At 41.0% G+C, this 22,899-nt stretch overlaps 2 protein-coding genes across 2 annotated transcripts in view; both read right to left on the reverse strand.

Annotated features, from left to right (window-relative positions):
- Positions 1–216: 216 nt before the first annotated feature.
- Positions 217–19,686, reverse strand: pgap1 (post-GPI attachment to proteins inositol deacylase 1). Its single transcript, XM_046053878.1, has 26 exons — positions 19,439–19,686; positions 17,749–17,902; positions 14,519–14,694; positions 14,008–14,179; positions 10,325–10,485; positions 10,034–10,086; positions 9,857–9,923; positions 9,615–9,720; positions 9,295–9,353; positions 8,976–9,059; positions 8,648–8,697; positions 8,029–8,080; positions 7,875–7,952; positions 6,999–7,074; positions 6,840–6,913; positions 6,701–6,752; positions 6,561–6,627; positions 6,355–6,460; positions 6,194–6,232; positions 5,849–6,033; positions 5,433–5,663; positions 5,120–5,255; positions 4,933–4,983; positions 4,554–4,765; positions 3,585–3,689; positions 217–3,484 (listed from the first exon to the last, which is right to left on the reverse strand). Exons 1-26 carry the CDS (start codon positions 19,568–19,570, stop codon positions 3,346–3,348), a joined length of 2,817 nt encoding a protein of 938 aa, XP_045909834.1. The 5' UTR covers positions 19,571–19,686; the 3' UTR covers positions 217–3,345.
- A 459-nt stretch (positions 19,687–20,145) lies between these two features.
- The window catches only part of maip1 (matrix AAA peptidase interacting protein 1), a 4,671-nt gene continuing 1,917 nt past the window's right edge, over positions 20,146–22,899 (reverse strand). The window contains exons 3-5 of the mRNA XM_046055115.1: positions 22,019–22,145; positions 21,096–21,246; positions 20,146–20,996 (exon numbers count right to left, since the gene is read on the reverse strand). Coding sequence (XP_045911071.1) covers positions 20,918–20,996; positions 21,096–21,246; positions 22,019–22,145 — 357 coding nt within the window. The 3' untranslated portion in view covers positions 20,146–20,917. The remainder of the gene's footprint in view (positions 20,997–21,095; positions 21,247–22,018; positions 22,146–22,899) is intronic.

Genomic DNA, 22,899 nt, shown 5'->3' on the forward strand with positions numbered 1-22,899 from the left:
AACCTAATTCTGGATGTATTCAAGAAACATATATGACAAAGAAATATGATTTTCTGTCTTACTCTAAAATGCGAGCTAATATTAATGCCTAATATTCCAAAGGATAATTTTGTCTGAGAAAATGTAAAAAAAAGAAATTTTCCAAACATCGGTTTTCCAGCTTGGAAAGAAAACCCTCATGTGTAAATCTGGAAGTACGACATGATCACAGTGAACACCGATATAAATCACATTTATATTTATATAAAACAGAACTCTGGACTCTTCTAATTTGTTCTACAAAGTAGTGTATGCCACCAATTCACAATGAGGCGACAATGTGCATCTCAAAGCACTAAAACTGCACCAAACAGACGAGTGCACAGAAAAGCACTAAAATCACTTACACCACTAGTAATTGTATAAAGTCAAACACACGTAGAGACATTCTGCGCAGGTACATTCACATTGGGAACAACAGTGGCGTCTTGCAGAGCATGCTGACATGATTGTATGCTTGCTTGATGGGCAAGAGTGATTGGTCCCTTATGAACTTATCTTTAGTATGAAGTTATTATCAAGTCACACAAATTCAAAATCATACTACCGTGTTGAGGAAATATTTTTGTGGGTAAACTCATTCACACAGAACCAGTGAAGTACACTTACATTCACCATAGGCCTTTATCATTTAGCCAAGACACTGCTACTGAGGACTACATGGTTTTCAACTGACAGGCAGGTATGAACAGATGCACTGCTGCATACACGAGAAAGCAGAAAGGCACAGCAGCTGCTTCACTGATGTGAGGAGGTGTGAGCAACAGTAAGAGGATGTAACACAAAGCAATACAACACAATCTTTAACACAGAGAGGCATAAAATAAAACAAAATTGAAACTGGTACAGCTGTCATGTCATGTCTGTCATGTTACCCACAGATACTGTAAACCCCTAGTCAGACACTGATTCACAAAAGTTTGTTATGAAACTCTAAGGGGTGTCGGTGTCAGTGCAACACTTGACTGACTTAAAAAAGTCATTGGCAACATAAACTGAAGTCAAAAAGCAACAAAATGTTAGGCCTACATGCCATTACAATACACCACACACACAACATGCGTCACCGCACAGAAAACTGTTTTCGTCAACAATCATAACGATCGTTTGAAGCAATTGTGGCAACAGAATTTCACAACTGTTTCTTTTCCACTGAAATCTAAAAGCTTCATTCTATCAAATATTACATCCTCCTCTTATAACAAAGGAGAAGGCTTGTTATATTTTATAGTTCTCTTTCTGTCAACAAATCCCATGAAAAGACCCAAACCAGCAATGAATATATTCATCCATCGTCAACTGCTTATCCCGCGTACAGGGACGCAGGGGCCTGGAGCCAATCCCAGCTTACATCGGGCGAAAGGCGGGGTACACCCTGGACAGGTCGCCAGTCCATCACAGGGCATGAATATATCCACTAACAAGTATTGTGTGTGTAGCCAAAACCTGATATCATCTTCCTCTGTGCCACAGAGCTCCACTGTTATCCGAAAACTATTAAAACACATCAGTGAGCCACACTGTTGCACTGGGAGACATTGTAGTTTACCCACTAGAGCACCAAATGTGGATTAATCCACAGTTGGAAATCAGCAGATTTCCTCCTGTTTAAATTACATTTACTAAAAATCACTGACACCAGCTGCTTTAGGAAATTATATAAAAAAAGAAACTATGTTTTTAAAAATGTACATCTTCAGTAAAAAGCATCAGGCTTGGGGCTGAGTGCCACCAACATGGTAGGGACGTCAAAAAAGTACTAAATAGCCAAATAGCACATTGTTGGCTTTTGTTGACAGTAAGGAAAATATAAAACGACCCCAGCCTCGTCTTCTAAGTTGCTCTTAAAATGTTAAAATCTGGAACCACATGTTCTAACATATTAAGAGAAAATATTCAAACATAAGAATAAGAATTTAAGTTGTTGCTTGCTATGTACTGCTCCATGCGTGGCTGACTTTGTAAAAGGACACACAGACCAGTAGTTTTGTGATCTTTGTTTTAAAAAGGTATTAAAAAACTAAGACAAAAAGGTGGATTCCTTGGTTATAAATATTCACCTGTACACCTGCCATTAGGATAGCTTACAGTGCCTTAAACAGTCACTAAACTGCAGCAGCACAAAGCAGATAAAATTCCAATTACAATATGGGGTTTACAAAGTGTTTGTTTAAAGCTCCAATCACACTGTATGCTGCAATACTGAACAGACGTCCCATAATCCTCCACTGAACCTAAATCTGAGGCTTAGAGAAAGCAAGTAATCTGCTTTTTAAACTTTGCTAGCCAGATGCTTCACCAAGAACAACGTAGAAGAGGGTGTCCCTAGTGTAATAGTCCAGCATAATTTGACCAAAGCCTGTTCACACACGACGACCAACACAGCACTGACGGCATTTTAGATCCTTTCTTTAAGAGTGCTTGCCTCATGTCTTTCAAGTAGGAAATATATATCAATATTATTTGGCTAAGCCTAGCCTGCTGCTCATTTAACAGCCGCTGTTACCTAAATAAACGAATGAGTAACCCGAAAAAGCGAGTATTTGTCACACAGTGACACGCAGGAAAAAAGGACTAAACAAGACCCCAAAATGAATACTGCTCACAGCCTGGCCACGCCTATGAAAATTGTTTGGCTACACCCCTGTATTTTAGAGAACATGGAGTAGATCATAATTTTCCTCTTCTGAATTAAAATGTGCGACAGATTAGAACCTGCGCATTCACTAAAACCTTTTCCAGTTCAAACGTTCATTTTGCTGCCGGTGCCTGGCAGTGCTACGACAGTCAACAGGTAAAGATAACATAACCATAAGTCATCGCTAAGCAGTAGGTAGTGCAGGAGTTCACAGCGTAGTGACCACAGTGAACAGTGCCACTGTAAACACTAGAAACAAACAAAAACTAAAAGAAGACGTTTTAACAGTAACACCCTGTTGTGAATCTCTAGTATCAGTAGCTTCACTGGTTGTGGAGTTCTTGCTCCTTGAAGACAGAGCTATAGATATACAAAGTAAGGCAAACTTGGTTTCAGGTCAATCCTTGGGAGCCATATTCACACCAAATGTTCCAAGGCCATTACATCCTCTCATTTTAAAACACAGTGTAATCGCCATGGAGCTTTCAGTGCTAACATTGAGCAGACAGTTCCCCAAGCTATGTATGTCTATGGCTCTGCTCCATGGCAGCTAGATGGCGTAAGTCTTCCCCGGACAAATCAGTCTTGACCAGCTTCAGTGAGTAAAGCTGCGCTTTAGAGAAAGGCTTGTTATGGTGGAGATGTGGACTGAAAGCTGCCAGATACCGTCAGAGAAGACAACACAAGGCCAGCGGGGCTAGTGCTGCCAACAGGAAGTAGGTGACCCTGTAGAGGTGGAGTGGAGAGAAGGTCACCATGGTGATGGCCAAGGGGAGAGGGAGGCAGGATGTCAGAGGCAGGAGTTTACTGAAAGAGATGAAGAAAAAGTTGTACACTGCAGCAGAATTCCTGTGACAGGGTAATCAATGAATAGGGGATGTGTGTGTTGGTGATGGTGTCCTCTTACCTGTTGCTGAGTTTTAAGGTGTTGCAGTTAATAAGCAGCATGTACACACTAATTAGAGGCACAATGTGTGGCCAACAGGGGTCAGGATCCAACTGCGTGGAATACCTGCAGAGGATCACAATGAATAATGGTACTGATTTCAGCCAGTTATTTTACACAAATAATTTGTAGGGAACTTTAAATGAATACAATAATTAATAACAGTGATCTGCCACAGAAACATCCTGTTCCGCCAACAAATCAGAGGTCAAGATTAGACAAACCAGCACCCCTGCAGCTGGTAAAGATTCAACAGTTGTATTCATAGAAAGTAGAAAGTTTAAAGATGCATTAGTGGACCTGCTTACATAAAATGGGCCAATTTTTTTCTGGACATGTGGTGGAATGTTTGAAGATTTTATTATGTTTTGTTTGACATAACTAATACACCCTTTGGTGGGTAGTGTGCAAAAATGGAGGATGCTATTCAAACTCAATTTATTGAAGCAACACATGTTATTGTGAGGTTACCAAGTCATAACCCCCCCCCCCCCCCCCCCCCCCCTTAAATCCAACAAGTTGTACCACATCATCACAACAACCAGACATTAGCAAGCACTTCATCTCTTGGCCTTCACAGTGTAGCATAGGGAATCGCAGCTCTCTCTCTCTCACCTGGACTAGATCTCCATGCAGGAATGGAAGCACCAAAGGAAGTCTAATATTGCAATGGACTTGATTTTCGTAAATTGGTCTTGTCAAATCAGATACTTAACTACATTGCTGTGGACGTCCAGTTTTTGTACATGTAGAAACTTTTGCATTTTTCTGAACAGATGCATAGTTAATAATTAATAAGCATTGTTAAACATGGGGTGGTGATTAGCATACTCTCTAATAAACACAGCCTTGGGTGTGTTCATCTCAGCAGTGCAGGTGCTTCGTCTCTAACATGCTCTCTCACACGCTCCTTCCATTTCAATACTGTACCTCAAGTTGCGGATCCAGTGGAGGAGTGAGGGTGTGATGAGCACAACAGGTAGTGCCATGAGCGCCGACATGCAGAGGTGGAGCTGTAAGTCATCTCTCACCTCCTGCAGAGCACACTCAGACAGCAGGGGGGCGCCATTACATTCTTTAGACTTGCTCATGGATTCAGCGTGAATTGTGCCATTCTCTGCTTCTTTGTGCTTACGTGGTGCCTGGAAAGATGGTGGAAAACATTCAATTCACTTATTTCCAAGTGTAATTTGACAAGAATCAAATTGTAATATTGTAAAAGATTCTGAACCCTGGTTCTTCATTCATGCATCACCATCTGATGCTGGTGGTTTGACTGGAGCCATTCAGTCCAACCTGAAAATCTTACCAGATTCAACATGTGACTCAAAGATCTTTCTGTCATCTGTAGCCTCAGTACCTGAACATGCAATGGCAAACAAAGACAGATGGAATAAACAGAGTCAGTACAGTCTTTCAACTGGTTTCATTATTGGTGCTACTCTGTAAAATGAATGGGAGGGGCTTCCTTTGTATTACTATGTCCCAAGATTTACCCTGTAAAAGTGGAGCAGAAAGGCGGCAAATATTGACAACGCCCCACAAGACGTCCCACCCAGAACAGTCAGACACAGAGCGATGAGGAGCTGGGTCCGCAGTCGCAGGGTGCCACAGTCTCGAGAGACAGATGGTCTGCATATGAAAAAGAAAAAAAAAAAAATCAGACAGAGAATCCTACTTAAAGGTTTACAGTTACATAATAGTATGTGAGACATGTAAGAATGAAAGTGCTTATATATATATTCAGAGTGCCTAAAGAGAGTCACAGTTTCAAATCACACACCTCGATGGTTAAATGTCCAACCATACCTGTGTAGTGGAGCTAATATCAGTGAGATCAGTCGCATAATGAGACGGAGCAGTGCGCTGCCCCAGTATGCCACAGCTGCCCCAAAGATATAAAGTAGAGGGGACAGAAGGTGGGGCCATTCTTCAACTGGCACCACACCCTCATGAAATGTGGCATCAGGGACTGTTGGGGGGAGTGCATCCATAGGCGGGAGGCAAAGAATTGACCAGACCTCTTGAAACCAGCTACAGCTGAGGCGAGGGAGAAAACAAAAGATTAGCAAGAAAAAAATTTATTCAAAAGGCTGTGAGATGCAATAAATAAGCTCTACATATGGCCAGTAAGCAGACATTGAGTTAAGATTATTTCTGCCAAAGTACTGTTTCCAAAGGGACATTTTCACATCTCAGTTCAACATTAGACTTCCAAAGCCTACCTGAGTAAGATGTGGAGAATGTAAACGGGCAGATAGACTTTATGAGGCTGCAGGCCTTTCCCTACCACCTGGCTCATGTCTGCAGCTCGCCTTGACTTCAGGATGGAGGACAGCTGCCCCCCACAGGCCAGGAGGAGGGTTACAGCTGTATACACCGGCACCATGGGACCACAGAACCTCAGTATCTGTCAGATGAGAATGCAGATCATGCTGATAATTAAACAAAGCAAACAAACACACACACAAAAAGAAAAGTCAAGAAAACACTGTACAATACTGTTCCTGATGTCACTACAAGCCTTTAAAGGGGATGTTGCACAAAAAACAGAGACAATAAAGTTGTACCTGTCCCATCACCCTGGGTAATGAAGTCCTTACTGACACCTGAGGTTAAAATCAGAAGGTAAACATGTCATTTATTTCACATCACGTTTTTTTCCCTTATTGATGATAAAAACATGTTTGTCATTAGGATTTGCAGGACGTCGAAGACTGAGGACTAGTACCTTATACTGGCAGTTGGGGGCAGTGTGGAGCTGAAGGAGCACACCTGAGGTGTTGTCTGGATGACTTGTATGGAGCATCCCTGAGATCTCAGTCACTGATGGCACACTGGCAGACACATCACATCAAGTCATGACAGAAACAGTGAACATGATGACAATCTGCCAGTTAAAGAAACTGCTAAGGGACGGACGCTGACATAACTAACCTGACTGTGGTTAAAGTGTCCTCCCGAAACCACGGTACATTTATTCGGTACACATTGGGCAGTCTATCTGCAGAAAGACGTACAATGATCATCATTACATTTTAACATGTGCCTACCTATGAATCACAAAACAAACTTACCTTTATGTACTTTGCACTGGCTTGAAACACTAATTCTGAAAGCCTGATAGACCTAAAGACACAGAGGTGTTCAAAATTTAGTGACACAGTAGGAACAGAGATACTGAGTCCAGAAAGCACCTGAAAAAATGAAAGCTACCTGGTGAAAGTGCTGCAGCTTGATAGTGTGAAGAAGTCCAGAGGAGTTGACCGTAACATCGCTGACTGTCAAACCTGGAAAATAAACAGTTATTGAAAAGGAATGTGTCTTTTCTCTCCTGAGTTTAAGAAAATCTGCATCAACAGTAAGACTACTTACCCAAGGAGAGAACATGTGGCACTGGGACAGATAGAGTCTGAGATTCTTGTCTCTGCCACTCACACTCCACTGTGAACTGTAGACCAAACAGACTTTGTAATTTGTGTAAATGAACATTAGTGACGATTCCAAGTCAGGGTAACCTCTTCCTTGGCTTCTTTGACTGTTCTTCTGGCCACTTTTGCTGGGCTGTCTCAGGCTTTTATATTCTACAAACAACCCTTTTTTAAAGTTGTTTTGATTCTGATTCCACCGATTCCACCTGTGGCTGTGACTGAGAAGTTTGTACAAGCATTTATGGTTTCCAACTGATGCACCACAATGACATTGGTGGTCCCCAGATATTTGCTCTCGCACCACCATTGGCTGACCTTTGGGTTTATTGTGAATGTCTTGACAACAATGGTATGAATTGTCGTGAAATTTGTTTTAGACATTCATGGTCCCTTCAGAATGAACTGTGATCTCTTGACTTCACATCTAGTGCCGTCATCAGGTCAAAAGCCGATTTACATCATTACATTAGTTTATTAGTTTTATTAGTTTACCAAATACATGCTGTTAATTAAAATGTTAGTATGTCAACACTTACCAAAGATAACGAAGACAGTAAATAGTAGAGGTTACCTGCTAAACTTCAGCATTTTAGCATTGTTATTGTGAGCATGCTGAAGTTAGCCTTTAGCTCAAAGCTACTTGTGTTGAGGTACAAGCCTCACAGAGCCACTACCATGGCTGTGGACCTATGCCTTGTTACGGTTTCTTCCTTTACGACAGCCCAGCAAGATGGACAGAGGCAGAACAGAGAGAGAAGGACAATGAAGGGGCTAGAAGCACCTCATCAGAGTATTGAGATTCTCATTTTGTTTCAAGTACCTGTTTGCCACTGAGGTTGGAGGCTGAAACAACCAGATGAGTAACTGAAGACAAGTCACTGAGACTCAGAATCAGGACCTGGGGAGAATAACAGACGGTTTTGAGCAATCAACAGCAGCTCAGACTGGACTGCGTCTCTTTAAAGGATAGTTACCTTGTATGGTGGCAGAAGCTCAGTTCCCATTGACAGATCCACTGCATGCACACTGGAAAAAGAGCATGAATGAAGAATTATTTATTTTTTTGATATGGCAACCGGCAGCGCTTGTAGAAGCAGCAGGCGGTAGCTCCTTCAAACTGCGCTACACTTTTGTTTTTCATCAGTATTTTCTGGCTTTATTGCGGAAACACTATCACCTATGACAGAAATACAGTCATTGGGAAAAGAAGACAGGTTTTTTGGATTACAGAGCAGTGGACCACGATCCACCAGCCAGATAGACTGGAACAGGCACCATGGTGGGTGCAGTGATGGCTCAGAAGAGAGAAAAGACAGCTGGGAAAGGAGCCATGTAGGCCCAGCTTTGACATTATTTTATTTTATTTAAATGTTACCATATTTTAATACGCATTTAATTATCTGCTAAATTCTGAGTGTGTAGCATGAAGGGACTACAAATTTCATTATACAACCTTACGTAGTATAATGATAGATAAACTACCTTGTAATAGGAATACATACAGTACATCATCTAATATAACCACAAAAGACATCACATTTTATCTAGTAAGTAAAGAAACAGGTGGCGGGGAAAGAGATATCATATTCTTACCATGAGGAACCATTCTTGTGCACACAGCCGTACACCCAGCTAGACATCTCCTGTTGGACACCAACAATAAATCTGAATCAGAATTTGTATTACCAGAGATTACTCTGGTTTCTGCATTACGAATTGTGTGGCTTTTGAACTTAAATCTTAAACAGCAAAATGCTAGCCTGATAATCAGACTGAACTGCAATTCCATTCATACATGTGTGCCTATATGAATCACTGAACAAATCAAAGATATGGGTGGCGATTCACCAGGCACCAGTGAAATGGTCTTACTCAAACCCAAAGGGATGACAACATTAGCACAACAGTGCTGAAAACTCACCATGTTGTTGCTCCGGCAGTAGAAATGGCTGTAGGCTTTCCTGCGACTCGACAGGGCAAACAGAAAATATTTGACCTGTCCTTCCTGTAGATGGAGAGAAACACTGAAGACACCAGGAACATTTTGTTGGTCTGTATCAGGTCTTTGCTTTCTTAGATCATTAGCCACACTACTAAGCTGGACAGTCTGCATGACTGCATTTGAATGCGATGAGAAAAATTAAGTTTCCAGTCTTCTTCAGTGAAAGGACTATGGTAAAGCAGAAAATTAAATTAGCATTCCACTTTGACTGTGTCTAAGGAGCTCATTTATCATTTACCTTTGGTGTGCTGTACGCCAGACGCAGTGTGTTCACTTCACTCCATGCTTCAGGAAAATCTGGAAAACAGAAAAGAAAACAAGGGGAATAACAGGACACAGATATGGGTGATTCATTAATAGTCTGACTCCTTCCTTTTGCTGTGTAGAGTGAATGAAAACCAAATATTTAAAAAATACAATACAAAATATGAAACACGTAAAAATATGGCTCTATGACAGCTAAAAGTACATGAACAGGATGGTGCTCTAAATAAGACACTAATTGCACAGTTTCTGTGGTTACTCCAGCCTCTCCATGGTGAAGTGTTTCTCACTAACCTAAAATGGAGATGGAGGTGTCTTGTGTTTCTCCCAACATCCTGACAGGATGTCTGACGAAGTGATGGTTTAGTACGGCCATTTTCTTCTCTGGGTTTTCTGTGAACTAATAAGAAAACACTGGTTATCTTGGAAACAGATGCCGCCTGTTTGCAATGAATGCTTATCAGAGATGTATGGGCTTTGATGTTTCACAAAAACATTTATTCAGAAAACTGTGTTTTATTGTTTGTTGTTCTGACCTGTCTAGTTTCAGGATCTATTAGGTCGAAGAATGCCCTGACAGTAGCAAGTACAAGCTCTTTGCACCTGGAACACAGACACAGACATATACAATGCATACCATTAATCTGCATACTATTTTAATATAGTTGTGAGTTAATGCATAGTCTAGTAATACATAATGCCATGTCTTTTACCAAACGATGGACAGATGGTCAGTGGACACCCATGTCCTGGGAACTGCAGTTGCCTTAACAAAAACAGTAAGACATTCGAACAAAAAGTGAAGAGCAGTGCAGGATCAAATAATCTATTTATGCACCAAATAGTTCCAGGAACTTACTCCAGGGACTTCTATGGGGGTTGAAACTATACAGCAGAAACAAACTTAGTCCCCACGGTAGAAATGTAGGTAAAGTTCCTCACTTCTTAAAAACGCACCAGGGCAGAATGACATGGTCAAGTGCCACTTCACAAACTACACTTACCACCAGTGACAATTTATTAGGGTCTCTTAGGGGACAAGGTAGACATGTCAAGCCAGAGCGGACCTGGTAGTCACGGTAACCCCCTCCAACAGACAGAACTGTGATGTTCCTGAGCTTCTTCGCCTGGTTCACCCACTTCTGTCTCACTGCAGAGTAGAAATCTACATAGAGCAGGGACAAAGAAATATTTATTAACCATTTATATGAAGTCATATTCTCTATTGTAGCTATGATCTGGAAAAGTGCTCATTTACATATACAAGGAATATGCTGGAAGTTAAATTTAATACCTTATAAGACCTTTTTTAAAGACCCTTTCCATTAGGGCTGTGCCATTAATAGAATTTTATTTTCAATTTAAATTTTTGATTCAAACGATTAGAAATAATTATCGTGATAAAGCGATTATTGTTCCGTTTTGTCTTGTGCTACAAATCACCCAACTTAGGATAGGTTAATGCAAAGAACAAATTTCCCTATAGGGATCATTAAAGGACATTAAACTTTATGCCTAAAGTCCACTGGCTGTTCTGCGGCTGCCGGAGCTAATCGCACCCATTCTTGTCAATACTCATGAGTCCACCAGACGTGGCCGCAGCGCGTCCCAGAAGCGTCTCTCCGCCCCACTCCGCAGAGAATAGGTAGCAGGTCTACATTAGGAGGAGGCATTTAGGAGTGGTGACAGGGCCGGGTGCAGGGCGTTAAAGTACAGGTTTAGCAAGGAGGTGCGAGAAGCTAAACGACTGTACTCAGAGAGGCTAAAGAACCAGTTCTCTGCAAACGACGCCTTCTGTCTGGAGGGGGTTCAGAGAGATCACAAACTATAAACCCAAAGTTCCCCACTCCATAAACCATTCTCGCCTGGCAAATGAGCTAAACCAGTTCTACTGCAGCTTTGAGGGTCAATTGGACACCATCCCCCGCGTCTCTTCCGCTCAGCTTCAGCCTCAGTCCACCAAAATCCATTACAGACCCACTCCTGGACCCCCTGCAGTTCGCCTACAGAGCCAACAGGTGTGTAGATGATTCAGTAAACATGGCCCTTCACTAAATCCTCCAGCACCTCGACTCCCCAGGAACCTACGCCAGGATCCTGTTTGTGGATTTCAGCTCTGCTTTTAACACTATCATCCCGGCCCTGCTGCAGGACAAGCTCTCCCAGCTGAGCGTGCCTGACTCCACCTGCAGGTGGATCACAGACTTCCTGACGGACAGGAAGCAGCACGTGAAGATGGGAAAACATGTCTCTGATGCTATCAGCACCGGTTCCCCTCAAGGCTGCGTTCTTTCCCCCCTTCTCTTCTCCCTGTACACCAACAGCTGCACCTCCAGTCACCAGTCTGTCAAGCTCCTGAAGTTTGAGGATGACACCACCCTCACTGGGCTCATCTCAGGTGGGAGATTGACCATCTGGTGACCTGGTGCAGCCAGAACAGTCTGGAGCTCAACGCTCAGAAGACAGTGGAGATGGTCGTGGATTTTAGTCCAGCCCCACCCTCCTCCATCATCCTGTGTGACTCCTCAGTCACCACTGTGGACTCCTTCCGCTTCCTGGGCACCATCATCTCCCAGGACCTCAAATGGGAGCTGAACATCACCTCCCTCACCAAGAAGGCCCAGCAGAGGATGAACTTCCTGCGGCAGCTGAAGAAGTTCAGCCTGACAAAGACAATGATGGTGCACTTCTACACCGCCATCATTGAGTCCATCCTCACCTCCTCCATCACCATCTGGTTATATGTACACAATATTCTCTTCCGTTGCGTTACTTCTGCACGGCACAGACCCAGAATAATGCACATGTATATATCTGCAACGTTGTTCTTCTATTCCATATTTATATATTTCCACATTTATTTATGTTGACTGTATGTTTGTCTACGTGTAGCACCTTATCACCACAGCAAATTACTCATATGTGTAAAACACTACTTGGCAATAAAGCTCCTGATTCAGATTTTTGACGGATGACGCGTCAAGCAGCACAGTGCAGGAAGTCAGAGACAGAACAGCATAGAGAATCCGGTCAATTTTCAAAAAAACCCCAACCCCTATGGTGACTCCCGATGGTAAAACAACAATAAACACATTTAATACAGATACAAAAAGAAATCATTTAACCGCGTAGCCTACTTATTCATAGTAGAAGCACAAAAAGCAAACACTAATTACCTAATCTAAACCTGTCAGCAAAATCAGGCAGGCAAATGTTTTGATTCTGAAAAGCTCCTTGTGAGATATGCAGCCTGAAGTTGATGGAATGAAATGGGGTCATATGGAGCTGCGAAGAAGGTAGTAGAAGCACAAAAAGTACAAATTAACAACAAGTCAATAACGTGGGGCAGGCTTCACGCTCCGCTGCTGAAACGCTTCTGAGACGCTTCCAGTGGACTTCGACACCAGGCTATGGACGGATCAAAATAGCGGCGCAGCCGTAACGTGCCGTAGCCGGAGTCAGGACTTTCGCAGTAACTTAAATCCAGGGCACCGTGTTGCTATACAGTAGTGCTCTTTCACACCCCCCCTCAAAAACCAAACTCACTCTCAGCCAAGCTGTGGCATATTAAGTTTAGCTCACTGCGGTCAACTGAACCTGTGAACTGTGAAAACCCAGTGAGGCCAGCCACCACTTGGATTTTGATACGCTTCTATCCATGCTGTTACGGTACTGGAGCAATCCAGATAAAAATACCAAATAAAAACATTATACACATCATATTTAAAGTCTTTATATTTATTATATCATATACTATTATTATTATTAATTACAATAACAATATACTTACTTACTAACTTTTATTAAGACATTTGTTTTTTAGTTGGATTATGTTCAAAGTTTACAGAATATAAAAAAAAAAATAATATATTTTTTTGCCATAATCGAGCAGTCTTACTTTCCACACATTTTAAGACCTCAACTGCACTTGTAGTTGAATGCATTGAGTGACACCCTTGATTTTGTGATTATTACTTGATTATTTATATTCCTTAAGTCTGTAAGGGTCCACAGATCATAAGTATCAAAATGGATTTACATAAAAATGAATTCAAGTTATAATAACTACAGTAAGCTTCTGCTTTCACCCTATCTAAGTTAGGCTACTGGTATATTGATATGGGTCTCTCTCTCTCCATTCTCTCTCTCTCTCGTGTAGATGTGCTCTCTCTAGATCCAATGAATGAGTTGTAATTGATATTTGATAGCCTAATTTTTATTAAGTAAGTAATTTACTAATGTTCATACTGGTTTAAATAAACAACTTATTAATAGCCCTTCCCACCTTTGCTGAGATTTGTAGGAAAGGAATCCCATGCCTGTCCCAAATATAGGCAGAGTGAGTTCAGTGATTTAAGCAAATAAAAACCCGGGTTATTAATCAATGTTTCATGGTATATATCAGTTTTTTATGTTACTTTCTTTTATATTTATGTTTTTTCACATTAAAGGAATTGGAGGTCAAGAATTGAATTGAACTTAAATTGAAGGTAATTAAAGGTAATATTTAAAAATGTGGTAAGCTTCAGAGGGGTAACGTCATGTCGGAGTTCTTAAATACCCATCATGGCAACTGTTGATGCTTCCAACAAAATCTATCAACTCAGACGGTTGTCAGACAGCCTTTTATGGTAGGCTATATAAAAAGTTTGGCGTCATTCAAGACCAGCATGAGAGTTGTTCTTACCCAGCAGATATGGGTCCAGGGCCAGCACTGGAGCCAGGTGAGGGGAGGCCTGGGTAATGATGAGGCTGACCAGATTGTTGTTGAAGCGGGGCAAAGTGAACAGGGCCCGGGCCACCACTCCTCCCATGGAGTGACCAACAAGCACCACACTCTGAGGGGGGGTCTTGACGTGCTGGCAGGTAGAAAAAAGGAGAAAAACCGCTGTTATAATATATTTACCAGAAAGTTGTGTTAGTAATTGCATCCAACAGTGCCGCATGTAGGGGTAGACCAACAACACTCCTTAATGTTGGCTTCTTGTAATGGAATTTTACTTTTTCTACTGTTTCCATGTCAACTTCTTTACCAATTTGAGATGTACAACTCAGAGGGATTAACTGAATGCCTTGAAGTTTAAAGATAGAGGTTTCAACGTGTTTGTAATGTAGCCTCCACACTGAAATAGAACTCCAACAATATCCATAATCTAAATTAACCCTGTCTGAGGACTAGATGATATTTGAGGCCTGACCTTGTAGAGCTTCAGGATGGCCTTAATGCTCTCATGCAGGAAGTGCGTCTGCCTGAGCAAACTGCCGCCATAAAGGGCCACCAGCTCCTCGTTGAAGTCCACGGTGAACACGTTGAAGTGGAGACCCCCCTCCATGTTTTCAGCCTTCCTCAAAGCCACAGAGCCCAGGGAGCGAGCTTCATGTAGAGAAGAAGACATGTGATGCTGTCATGCAGTGTGAATCGGCTCAGATGGCATTTATAATCATACAGATGCAGATACAGATAATCACCACCATATCCTCTCTTTAAAGCACCTCTGCCGACCGACATGCTGTAATAATTATTTATGCACAGCTCTTACAGATACACTAGAGTCATCATGTGCTGAGCTTCTTCAGATCCTCTGGGCAGCTCTTCGTGACCTAAAAAGAAAACTCCCACTCTACTGCTATAGAAGCTCATTAAACGTCCACAGACAGTACAATGTTCCTGTATGGAAGACCCCCGAAACATCCCAGCACTCTGATCTTATTTGACACAGGTACTTCATCAAGCTATTGTAACCTGTGAAGTCGGGAAGCTTATCGAACAACAGCTGTTTTTAAAAATACACCGACTTTTAATTTAGTAAAATCTGTGGCTTTTAAAAAAATATTCCTCCAGAATATGCCCAAACAATAAAGTGGCAGAGAGGGTTTTCAGATACTTAGAGGTATTTTTGTCACTCCTTATTTCAATAATTTGAGACCAATTACTCGCCTCTAATTCAAAAAATTTGAAGAAGTGTACCTCCTTGCCGACTTCCTTCTTTGGGAGAATCATCTATAAAAAGAAACATCCTTCCCTGATTAAATTATTTATTTCAAATCTTCCATTTTTAAGTCAATGAACTCTTATTCTTCTTATTATATGTGGAATAACAAACATCAGGATCAGGTTTTCTCAACTTACCAGGCCGAAGGAACTTTAAATGTTAATATATTGGTTTATAAATAGACAGGATTCTTCATGGACTGGCCTTGCATCTGTAGCATGTTATCCTAGAAGGCTTAAATCCCTCCCCTTTATCAACAATGTAGATCAGATAAATTCTCTGAACAATAATATAATTATCTTCAACACCCTACTGGTTTGGAGGGATGTGAGAACATTTTTAAATATTCCCTCTGGTATTTCTCTTTGGTCTCCCCTGGAATTGAATCCTTTGTATTAGTCTGATGGAGTGGACTTCCAAAAGCCTCTCTCTTTAACATTCTACCATTTCAAGTATCTAAAGTAAATCTCTCTCTTTTAGGAAAGAATGAGATCCGCCTGAAACTTTCAGAACAGGAAAATGACATAGCCTCCAAGGTTTCCGCTCTACTGCTGTACTCCGACTCTTCAGCTTTTGATTCTCTGTGGGAGTGTGACCTGGGGGTAACACTTAGTTCTGCAGAATGGATCAAGATTTCCCCAACAGCTTAAGCCTGTTATAAATGTAAAACACACATAAAAGTAAATTTCTCCATGTTTTGGTCATGTAATCCCATCCAGACATTCTGGAAAGAGTGGTCCAGGAGCATCTTATTCGCTTTACCTGTTATACAACACTTTGGAAAATCTTTTTAATACGGATACCAAATCTCTATTATTAATCCTTTTTTTTCTGGCTAAATGCTTATCTTGCTGCTGTGGTCCGCTCCACAGGTCCCCACAGTCTGCATGTGGATATCACAGATATCGTCTCTTCTCCCGCTGGAGAACTCATGATCATAAATCTGACAAACTCTGGAAACTCTGGAAATCCTTGCAGAGAGTCAGACTTGCTTGTCCCCGGAAAGCAATGGCAATTGCTTCATCTGTATGTGCTATTAATTCCTGTCATATTCCTGTATAATTAATGTTTGTATATACATATATATAATATTTAAATACCACAGGGTCTGTTTGGGGAGGGATTTTTCTGTTGTTGTTGTTGTTGTTAAAGAGTGTGTTTGTTAAAGTTAAGAAATGTTAAGGAACAGAGAGCACGGACCATTCTCACAAACACCACAGTGTAACTGCAACATTTTGTAACTGCAAAATGTGTTTGTATTCACATGAATAAAAGCGTGGGTGTGTTTCTCCTACACACAAGTGATAGCCAGAGAGCCAGAATAATCTCAGAAAGGATTTGTATCAAGAGAGCACAACTTACAATTACTTAGAGTCACCATAGGTTCCACGTTTAATTCCCTGAGACATCATAATTTTCCAACCATATTATAAACAGAAAGATAATATATAATACAATGTACTGCATATATTTTATATATATAATTGTATTTCATTGTCAACAAAGCTAATGAAAAAAACAAAACAACAATACATTGATCCATCTTTTAATACATTGTTACTTTCCTATCCTGTGGTCCAAACACATATGTTCCTACTGAGGACATATATCTTTAAAAATGGATCACACAAATAAAGTTTCATTTTAAAAAGAGATTATGTCATTTCCTAAAACAGCAGGGCACTGTAGTTTTTAGATAACGTTACTTAAACGGGAGTCAAGAGGGCATTTGTTTGGCACTATTTTCAGCTGTGGATTAACACACATTTGATGCTCTAGGGAGTATTTCCAGCAGCAGGACAGTGTGTGTGGGATTAAGTCAAAATAAACTACAGTGTGTGTGTTCATGGTAATGAAGGAACATGTCACCCAGTGCAACAGTGTGTGACTCAGTAATGTGTTTTTAATAGTTTTCAGCTCAGTGGCACAGAGGAAGAAGAGACATCATGTGCTGACTCCACAGAAAATACTGAGGATCAGTTCATGGGGTTTGTTGACAACAACAGAAGTATAGAATAACACCAACCCTATCCTTTAATATTATCTATGAGTACAGTTTAAAAGATTAAGGGTATTGCTCTGGGTGTACATATCATGAAACCGTATCACAACAAAAAATACAAAACAAAAACCGAACACACTATTGGAAAAGGGTAGCATAAGCCAGGTTTTCAAAGAATAATTAATAACGTTTACACGTGGATTGCAGCACCACACACACAAAACAAACTGTCCAAACATGATTTTGTGATATGGCAAAGCTCTAACATCCTCTGTCTTAACACACTGAAAGCTGGTGTGCAAAATTGTCAAGTCAGGTGCAGGCTAATCAACAAAAAACAACTTTCCCTCGCCTTGTTTCCTCCCTTTGCTTGTCGCTAATTTAAAGGCTAATACTGAACCCTCTCTTCAAGCAATCCATTGTATGTACTTACCTTGTTTGTAACTGCCTGCATTTCCAGGCAGGAAGAGAACAGGGGCCCCGGTGAGTTTGAGCGCTCGGGTCTCCTGGGCATACAGACCCTCCCCGTACAGATAGAGCCCATACGCTGGGTACAGTCTGGCCACACGGCGAGGCAGAGCCACGCGCTGTCAACACCACATGCACCCACACAGACATGGATTAGGAGGTGAAGTGCCACAGCCACATCAATCACAGACAGTTCATTAACCGTCTGTCACACCGTAACACATCCCCAACAGTCCCACTATTCTAAATACCTACAGTTAATTCTGCTTTTATGTGAGATGTTAAATTCCTGGTATAATTGTATACAACAGTGGTTCTATGAGTGTGGTCTGGGGACCCCCGGGGGTCCTTGAAGGGGATCCAGGGGGCCCCCAGCAAAAAAGTGAACAATTTATTTTCACTATAAATCCATCCATAAGTAACACAGTAACAGTACGTATAACAATTCTGGTCACGTGTAATGGGTTCTTACACTGTAATAAAACCTCTAAAAGCGAAAATTCTATCAGATGGGTCATCCTGGGACAAACTCTTATCAAATGGTGGTCCCTGGTACTTTTTCAAGCAAAATTGCCCAATTGATTGATTTCCTTCTTGTACCTGGTTTTTAAGTTGTAAACTGAGCATTTTAGAGGTTTGACTAATGTTTGAACAGAACCTGGAGTGCGTGGGATTATGGTGGGACATGTTTTAGAATTTTTTTTTTTTCTTTTCGCATTCAAGGATTGATTAAGAAACACTCAGCCTCAGTATTGGAAAATTTCTAAATTAATAAGTTACAGCCCTAAAATTGACCAAATCAAATATAATAGCATCAGCTATTAGATGTTTATTTTCACTTTTCTCCCCTTGCTCTAAATAACGTTAGCATGTTGTTATGCCCTGTATTCATCACAAGCACTAACACTGACACAGACACAGACTCAAAAGCCCATGTCCATTAACCACATAAACAAAGCGCTATCTATATGTGTATATGAGATATATGGGGTTCTTTTTATTCTTCCTCCCTTACAACATAACTAAAAGGCATCCACTCCTGTCTCCTGTCAGGTGCCCATACAGTGCATTGCCCCCAGCTGTGCTCCACTTCTGGACAGATGAACACATCAGTGAGCATAAAGCAGAGGAAGGCGACCTGCATTGCTTTGCTAACATTTTAACAGCAACTTCAGCTGTCTTCCCCTGACCTGGAGCCTGTGTGCAACAAACATCCGCACCTTGCTAAGCTGGTGTGCTGATACTACGCTGAGAGGATTCAAGGATCAGCAGTTGCTTTATGGTTTTACAACATGGCTAATTTAGGCTTTTCTAATCTGAATCCTTAAGAACACGCACGCCGCCCCAACCAGACAGGCGCGTGCGCTGATAGAAACCCCTGAGGAAATGCATGAGCCCGGTTCAGAGGCAACACCTGACGTGAGTTGCTGTGTTGGGCAATGTTAGCAGGTTTCAGGAAATAACGTTAAGTTAGCTCACAAGACCTTTGTCGTGGATAATTTATGCTGCCTGTTGAGGTGAAAACAAAATATGGTTCTCGGTGTTGAAATGAACAAACCATTTAGCAAGACTAAACCAGAAACAACGCGAAGGCTGCTAGCTAATTTATGCATTACGTACTGTATGAGGTGGTAAGTGAAATAATTAGTACTCACCCGGTACTCTGGGTATTCAAACATATAGGTCATACTGCATCTGTTCTCCTCGAAGCCAGTCAGCAACTCTCGGAGGCCAACCGCCAGAAGCCCCACAGCAAACCCGTAAAAGGCCACAGTGGCGAGTTTCATGGTTCAATTCGGACTCTGGGTTTTAGATATTACAGGTGTTTCATCTTCATCTTTTCATTTTTCATTCTGTAAACTCCTCGCCCATGAAGACGCTACACAGGCTGTCACTCTCACCGGCTGAACCCACAACAGGAACCACACGCTGTACAAACAGTAGTGATTGGCATGTTTCTCGGCCAATGGGAGGAGAGGACGTGAAAACTGGACCAATAGGAGAGCAGACAGCCAGTGACATATTTTATACTAGGGATTGCTAAATGCAGCTGCTTTTTGTTGTTGTGAGTGGATTTTGCTTTTCACTTCATTGCATTTTTACTTTTCTTTTACAATTGTATTACATTTTTATATAGCCTTAAAGTGATCTTTATTGGTGATGCCACGTTTTTAGTACACCTTTGCTTTTTCAACAATTAGAAATACATATTAATTTTAATGCATCAAAGACCAAAAATAAAAACAAATAAATGTAAATAAAAAGTCCCATGGAGCAATCATTTTGTCTAGATATATATGTGAAAAATGAGTATATTAAGTGTTGAATGTTTGTAATACTACAAGAAACTAGTGGCACATTCTTAATTTCTCAAATCTTTAATAGAACAATCAAAGGTCTGCTGCAGCTGCATCAAACTGCCTTAACCATTGCAAACACATGTACACACATACATAGCATGTACTTCAGAGTCAGGTGTCTGCAACAAATATACTGTGAAAAAAAATTATTTCAGCGTGGAAACAAATCTGGCACATTGAATTGCAACTTCTCTATAACACACAGTCCTACATAGAGAAACAGGAGTTCTCTACTTGGAAATACAGTTTCAGACTATTATCAGTCTTTTCAAAAATAAAACAACATGATCAGAAAGTTTCTAACAACAGGTGCACAGCACACCCATATGCACAAGCCCCACCCATATGATGTTACATAATAGTTACAATTAGGCTACAAATTATTTGAAAAATATATTCGATTCCTCTGGCCACAGTCCTGAATGTACAAAACCTTCCAGAGCAAGGGTTCACGAACCTGGTCACATTCTGATCAATTTTTGGGGAGATATCAGAGATAGCAAAGAAAACTATAAGAAATATTGTTATACTGCAGACGGTTTTGGCAGTATAGATGAGAACAGATGTTTTTGGCTCATGTGCGTTTTCCACAGTGACTAAGTGGATGAATCCAAGTTTGTCCTGGTGCTTCCCTCTGACTTCCCAGGGAGGTGATGGGTCTTTGTTTTCCCTCTGTGGATTGACTTGAGCTGTTTTTTGTTTTTGTTTTTTACTCAATTTAATGAAAGCAAATACTGAGGAGAATTTCATGTCTCTGACCAGTTCAAAACGACCTTAATCCAAAAGCTTGGAATGTTCTATCCTTGTAATGGTCCAGTCTGGAGGGACTCCCTTAGTAAACTCCCTTTGAAATCTGCCAGAAAGCCAAAAAGAAAGATCAGAACAAGTATTCTATGTCACACAAAGATTTTTACAATTTTATATGTCATTACTCTCCTGAAGATATACTCACTCATAATTTGCAGTTAGCAGTCTCTTAGTTTCTGTTTCTCTCTCTCCACCAACGGCCACCTGAAAGACACGGGTTCCCTCCATGGTGTCGTTAGGAAGACGGGCGCTTGTCAGATACCAGAAACGCATCAGAATACTGACAAACTTTCTCCCTGGAAAAAATAAAAATAAAAATAGTACAGACACTGATTAACACTGCACAAATAACCCCACCTGTTCTATTCCGTGCGCGCAACACCTATCCATCCTGGCAGAGGAATCCCTCCTCTCTTGCTCTTCTTAAGGTTTCTCACACCCCCCCTTCTCTAAATCGACAGTCTGTACACATTGTAAAGCCCTTTGAGGCAAATTTGTGATATTGAGCTATATAAATAAAATTGATTTGACTTCACACTAATGCAATTAATCTACTAATATTGAGGATACAGAACCAACACAGAGAGCAAAACATTGTTTACATGTAAAATAATATGGTAATAATAACTATTGGTTCCTAAAGTAGACGAGAATCCTTAAAACAGCTCACCAATATATACTTTTACTTTCACAAAAAGACCCAGTAATTTTTAACAATAATAATAATAATAATAATAAATAAACAGGAGTAAATTGTGTATTTGTTTGGAACTATTTTCAGCTACTGATTAATTCACACGCTCTAGTATTTTCAGCAGCAGGACGGTGTTTGTGGGACTGTGTGAAAATAAACTACAATGTGTGTGTTCATGGTAAGGGATGATGTTAGGCAGATGAGTTGTTTTTTTTTAAATAGTTCTTTGGACAACAATGGAGCTCTATGGCACAGAGGAAGCAGAGATATCAGACTAAAATACTTGTTAGTAGGATCAATTCATTGTGTGTTTGGGTCTTCTCTTGGGATTTGTTGATATTAAGAAGGAACAGAGGTAAAAACATGCTGCTGACCATTATCATCATAGTAGATTCCCACGTCTCCCGGGGTCGTGTACATGATCTCATCAGGATCTGCAGAGAGCGCTTTCTTGTGGCTCGATGGCAGCATGTTGCACTTTTCCTCGAGCTTTCCAATCAACTGCAAGGACATGGAAATTAGACCAAGATGAACTTGAGCAGGGAGAATACACCTGTTACATACAAGAGAAGGGTTTTAAAAGACTGCAAGTTCAATCCCTTGATACACAAAAACATGTCTTGCCATGTTTAGTAGTAAGACTAAGCGATTCCTTAATTAGTTAATCAACAGATGTATTTAATCCATCCTTGTAGTTATTCCTTTGTTCCACAAATAGGTGGGAAAACCTGGCAAACAACCTTTTATTTTTATTTTTACCAGTTACTTTGTTAAACATAATTGTTATGAATAGTTATCCACACCTTACACCACTGGTTCTCAAGAGGTTTGGCTTGTGAACCTGTATTTCCAACCAATTCCAACTTATTCTGACCCCTCACCACAAGTTGCTTCTGTTTAGGAGCCGTTTTTTCTTTCTTTTTTTAGAGGCCTAAAGAAGTTAAACACTCCAGTCAGAACAGAAATATATCCATCCAACATCAACCGCTTATCCTGCGAACAGGGTCGCGGGGGGCTGCAGCCAATCCCGGCTTACATCGTGCGAAAGGCAGTGTACACCCTGGACAGCCCGGCAGTCCATCGCAGGGCCACACAAAGAAAAACAAACACTCACATCCACACCTATGCAGACTCCACACAGAAAGGTTTGAACCCACGACCTTCTTGCTGTGAGGCGACAGTGCCAACCACTGCACCACCGCACCGCCCATAGAAATATATATTTGAACTTATTTCCTTAATTGTAAATATTCTT

The sequence above is a fragment of the Micropterus dolomieu genome, linkage group LG07 (assembly GCF_021292245.1).
Source record: "Micropterus dolomieu isolate WLL.071019.BEF.003 ecotype Adirondacks linkage group LG07, ASM2129224v1, whole genome shotgun sequence".
Taxonomy (NCBI): domain Eukaryota; kingdom Metazoa; phylum Chordata; class Actinopteri; order Centrarchiformes; family Centrarchidae; genus Micropterus; species Micropterus dolomieu.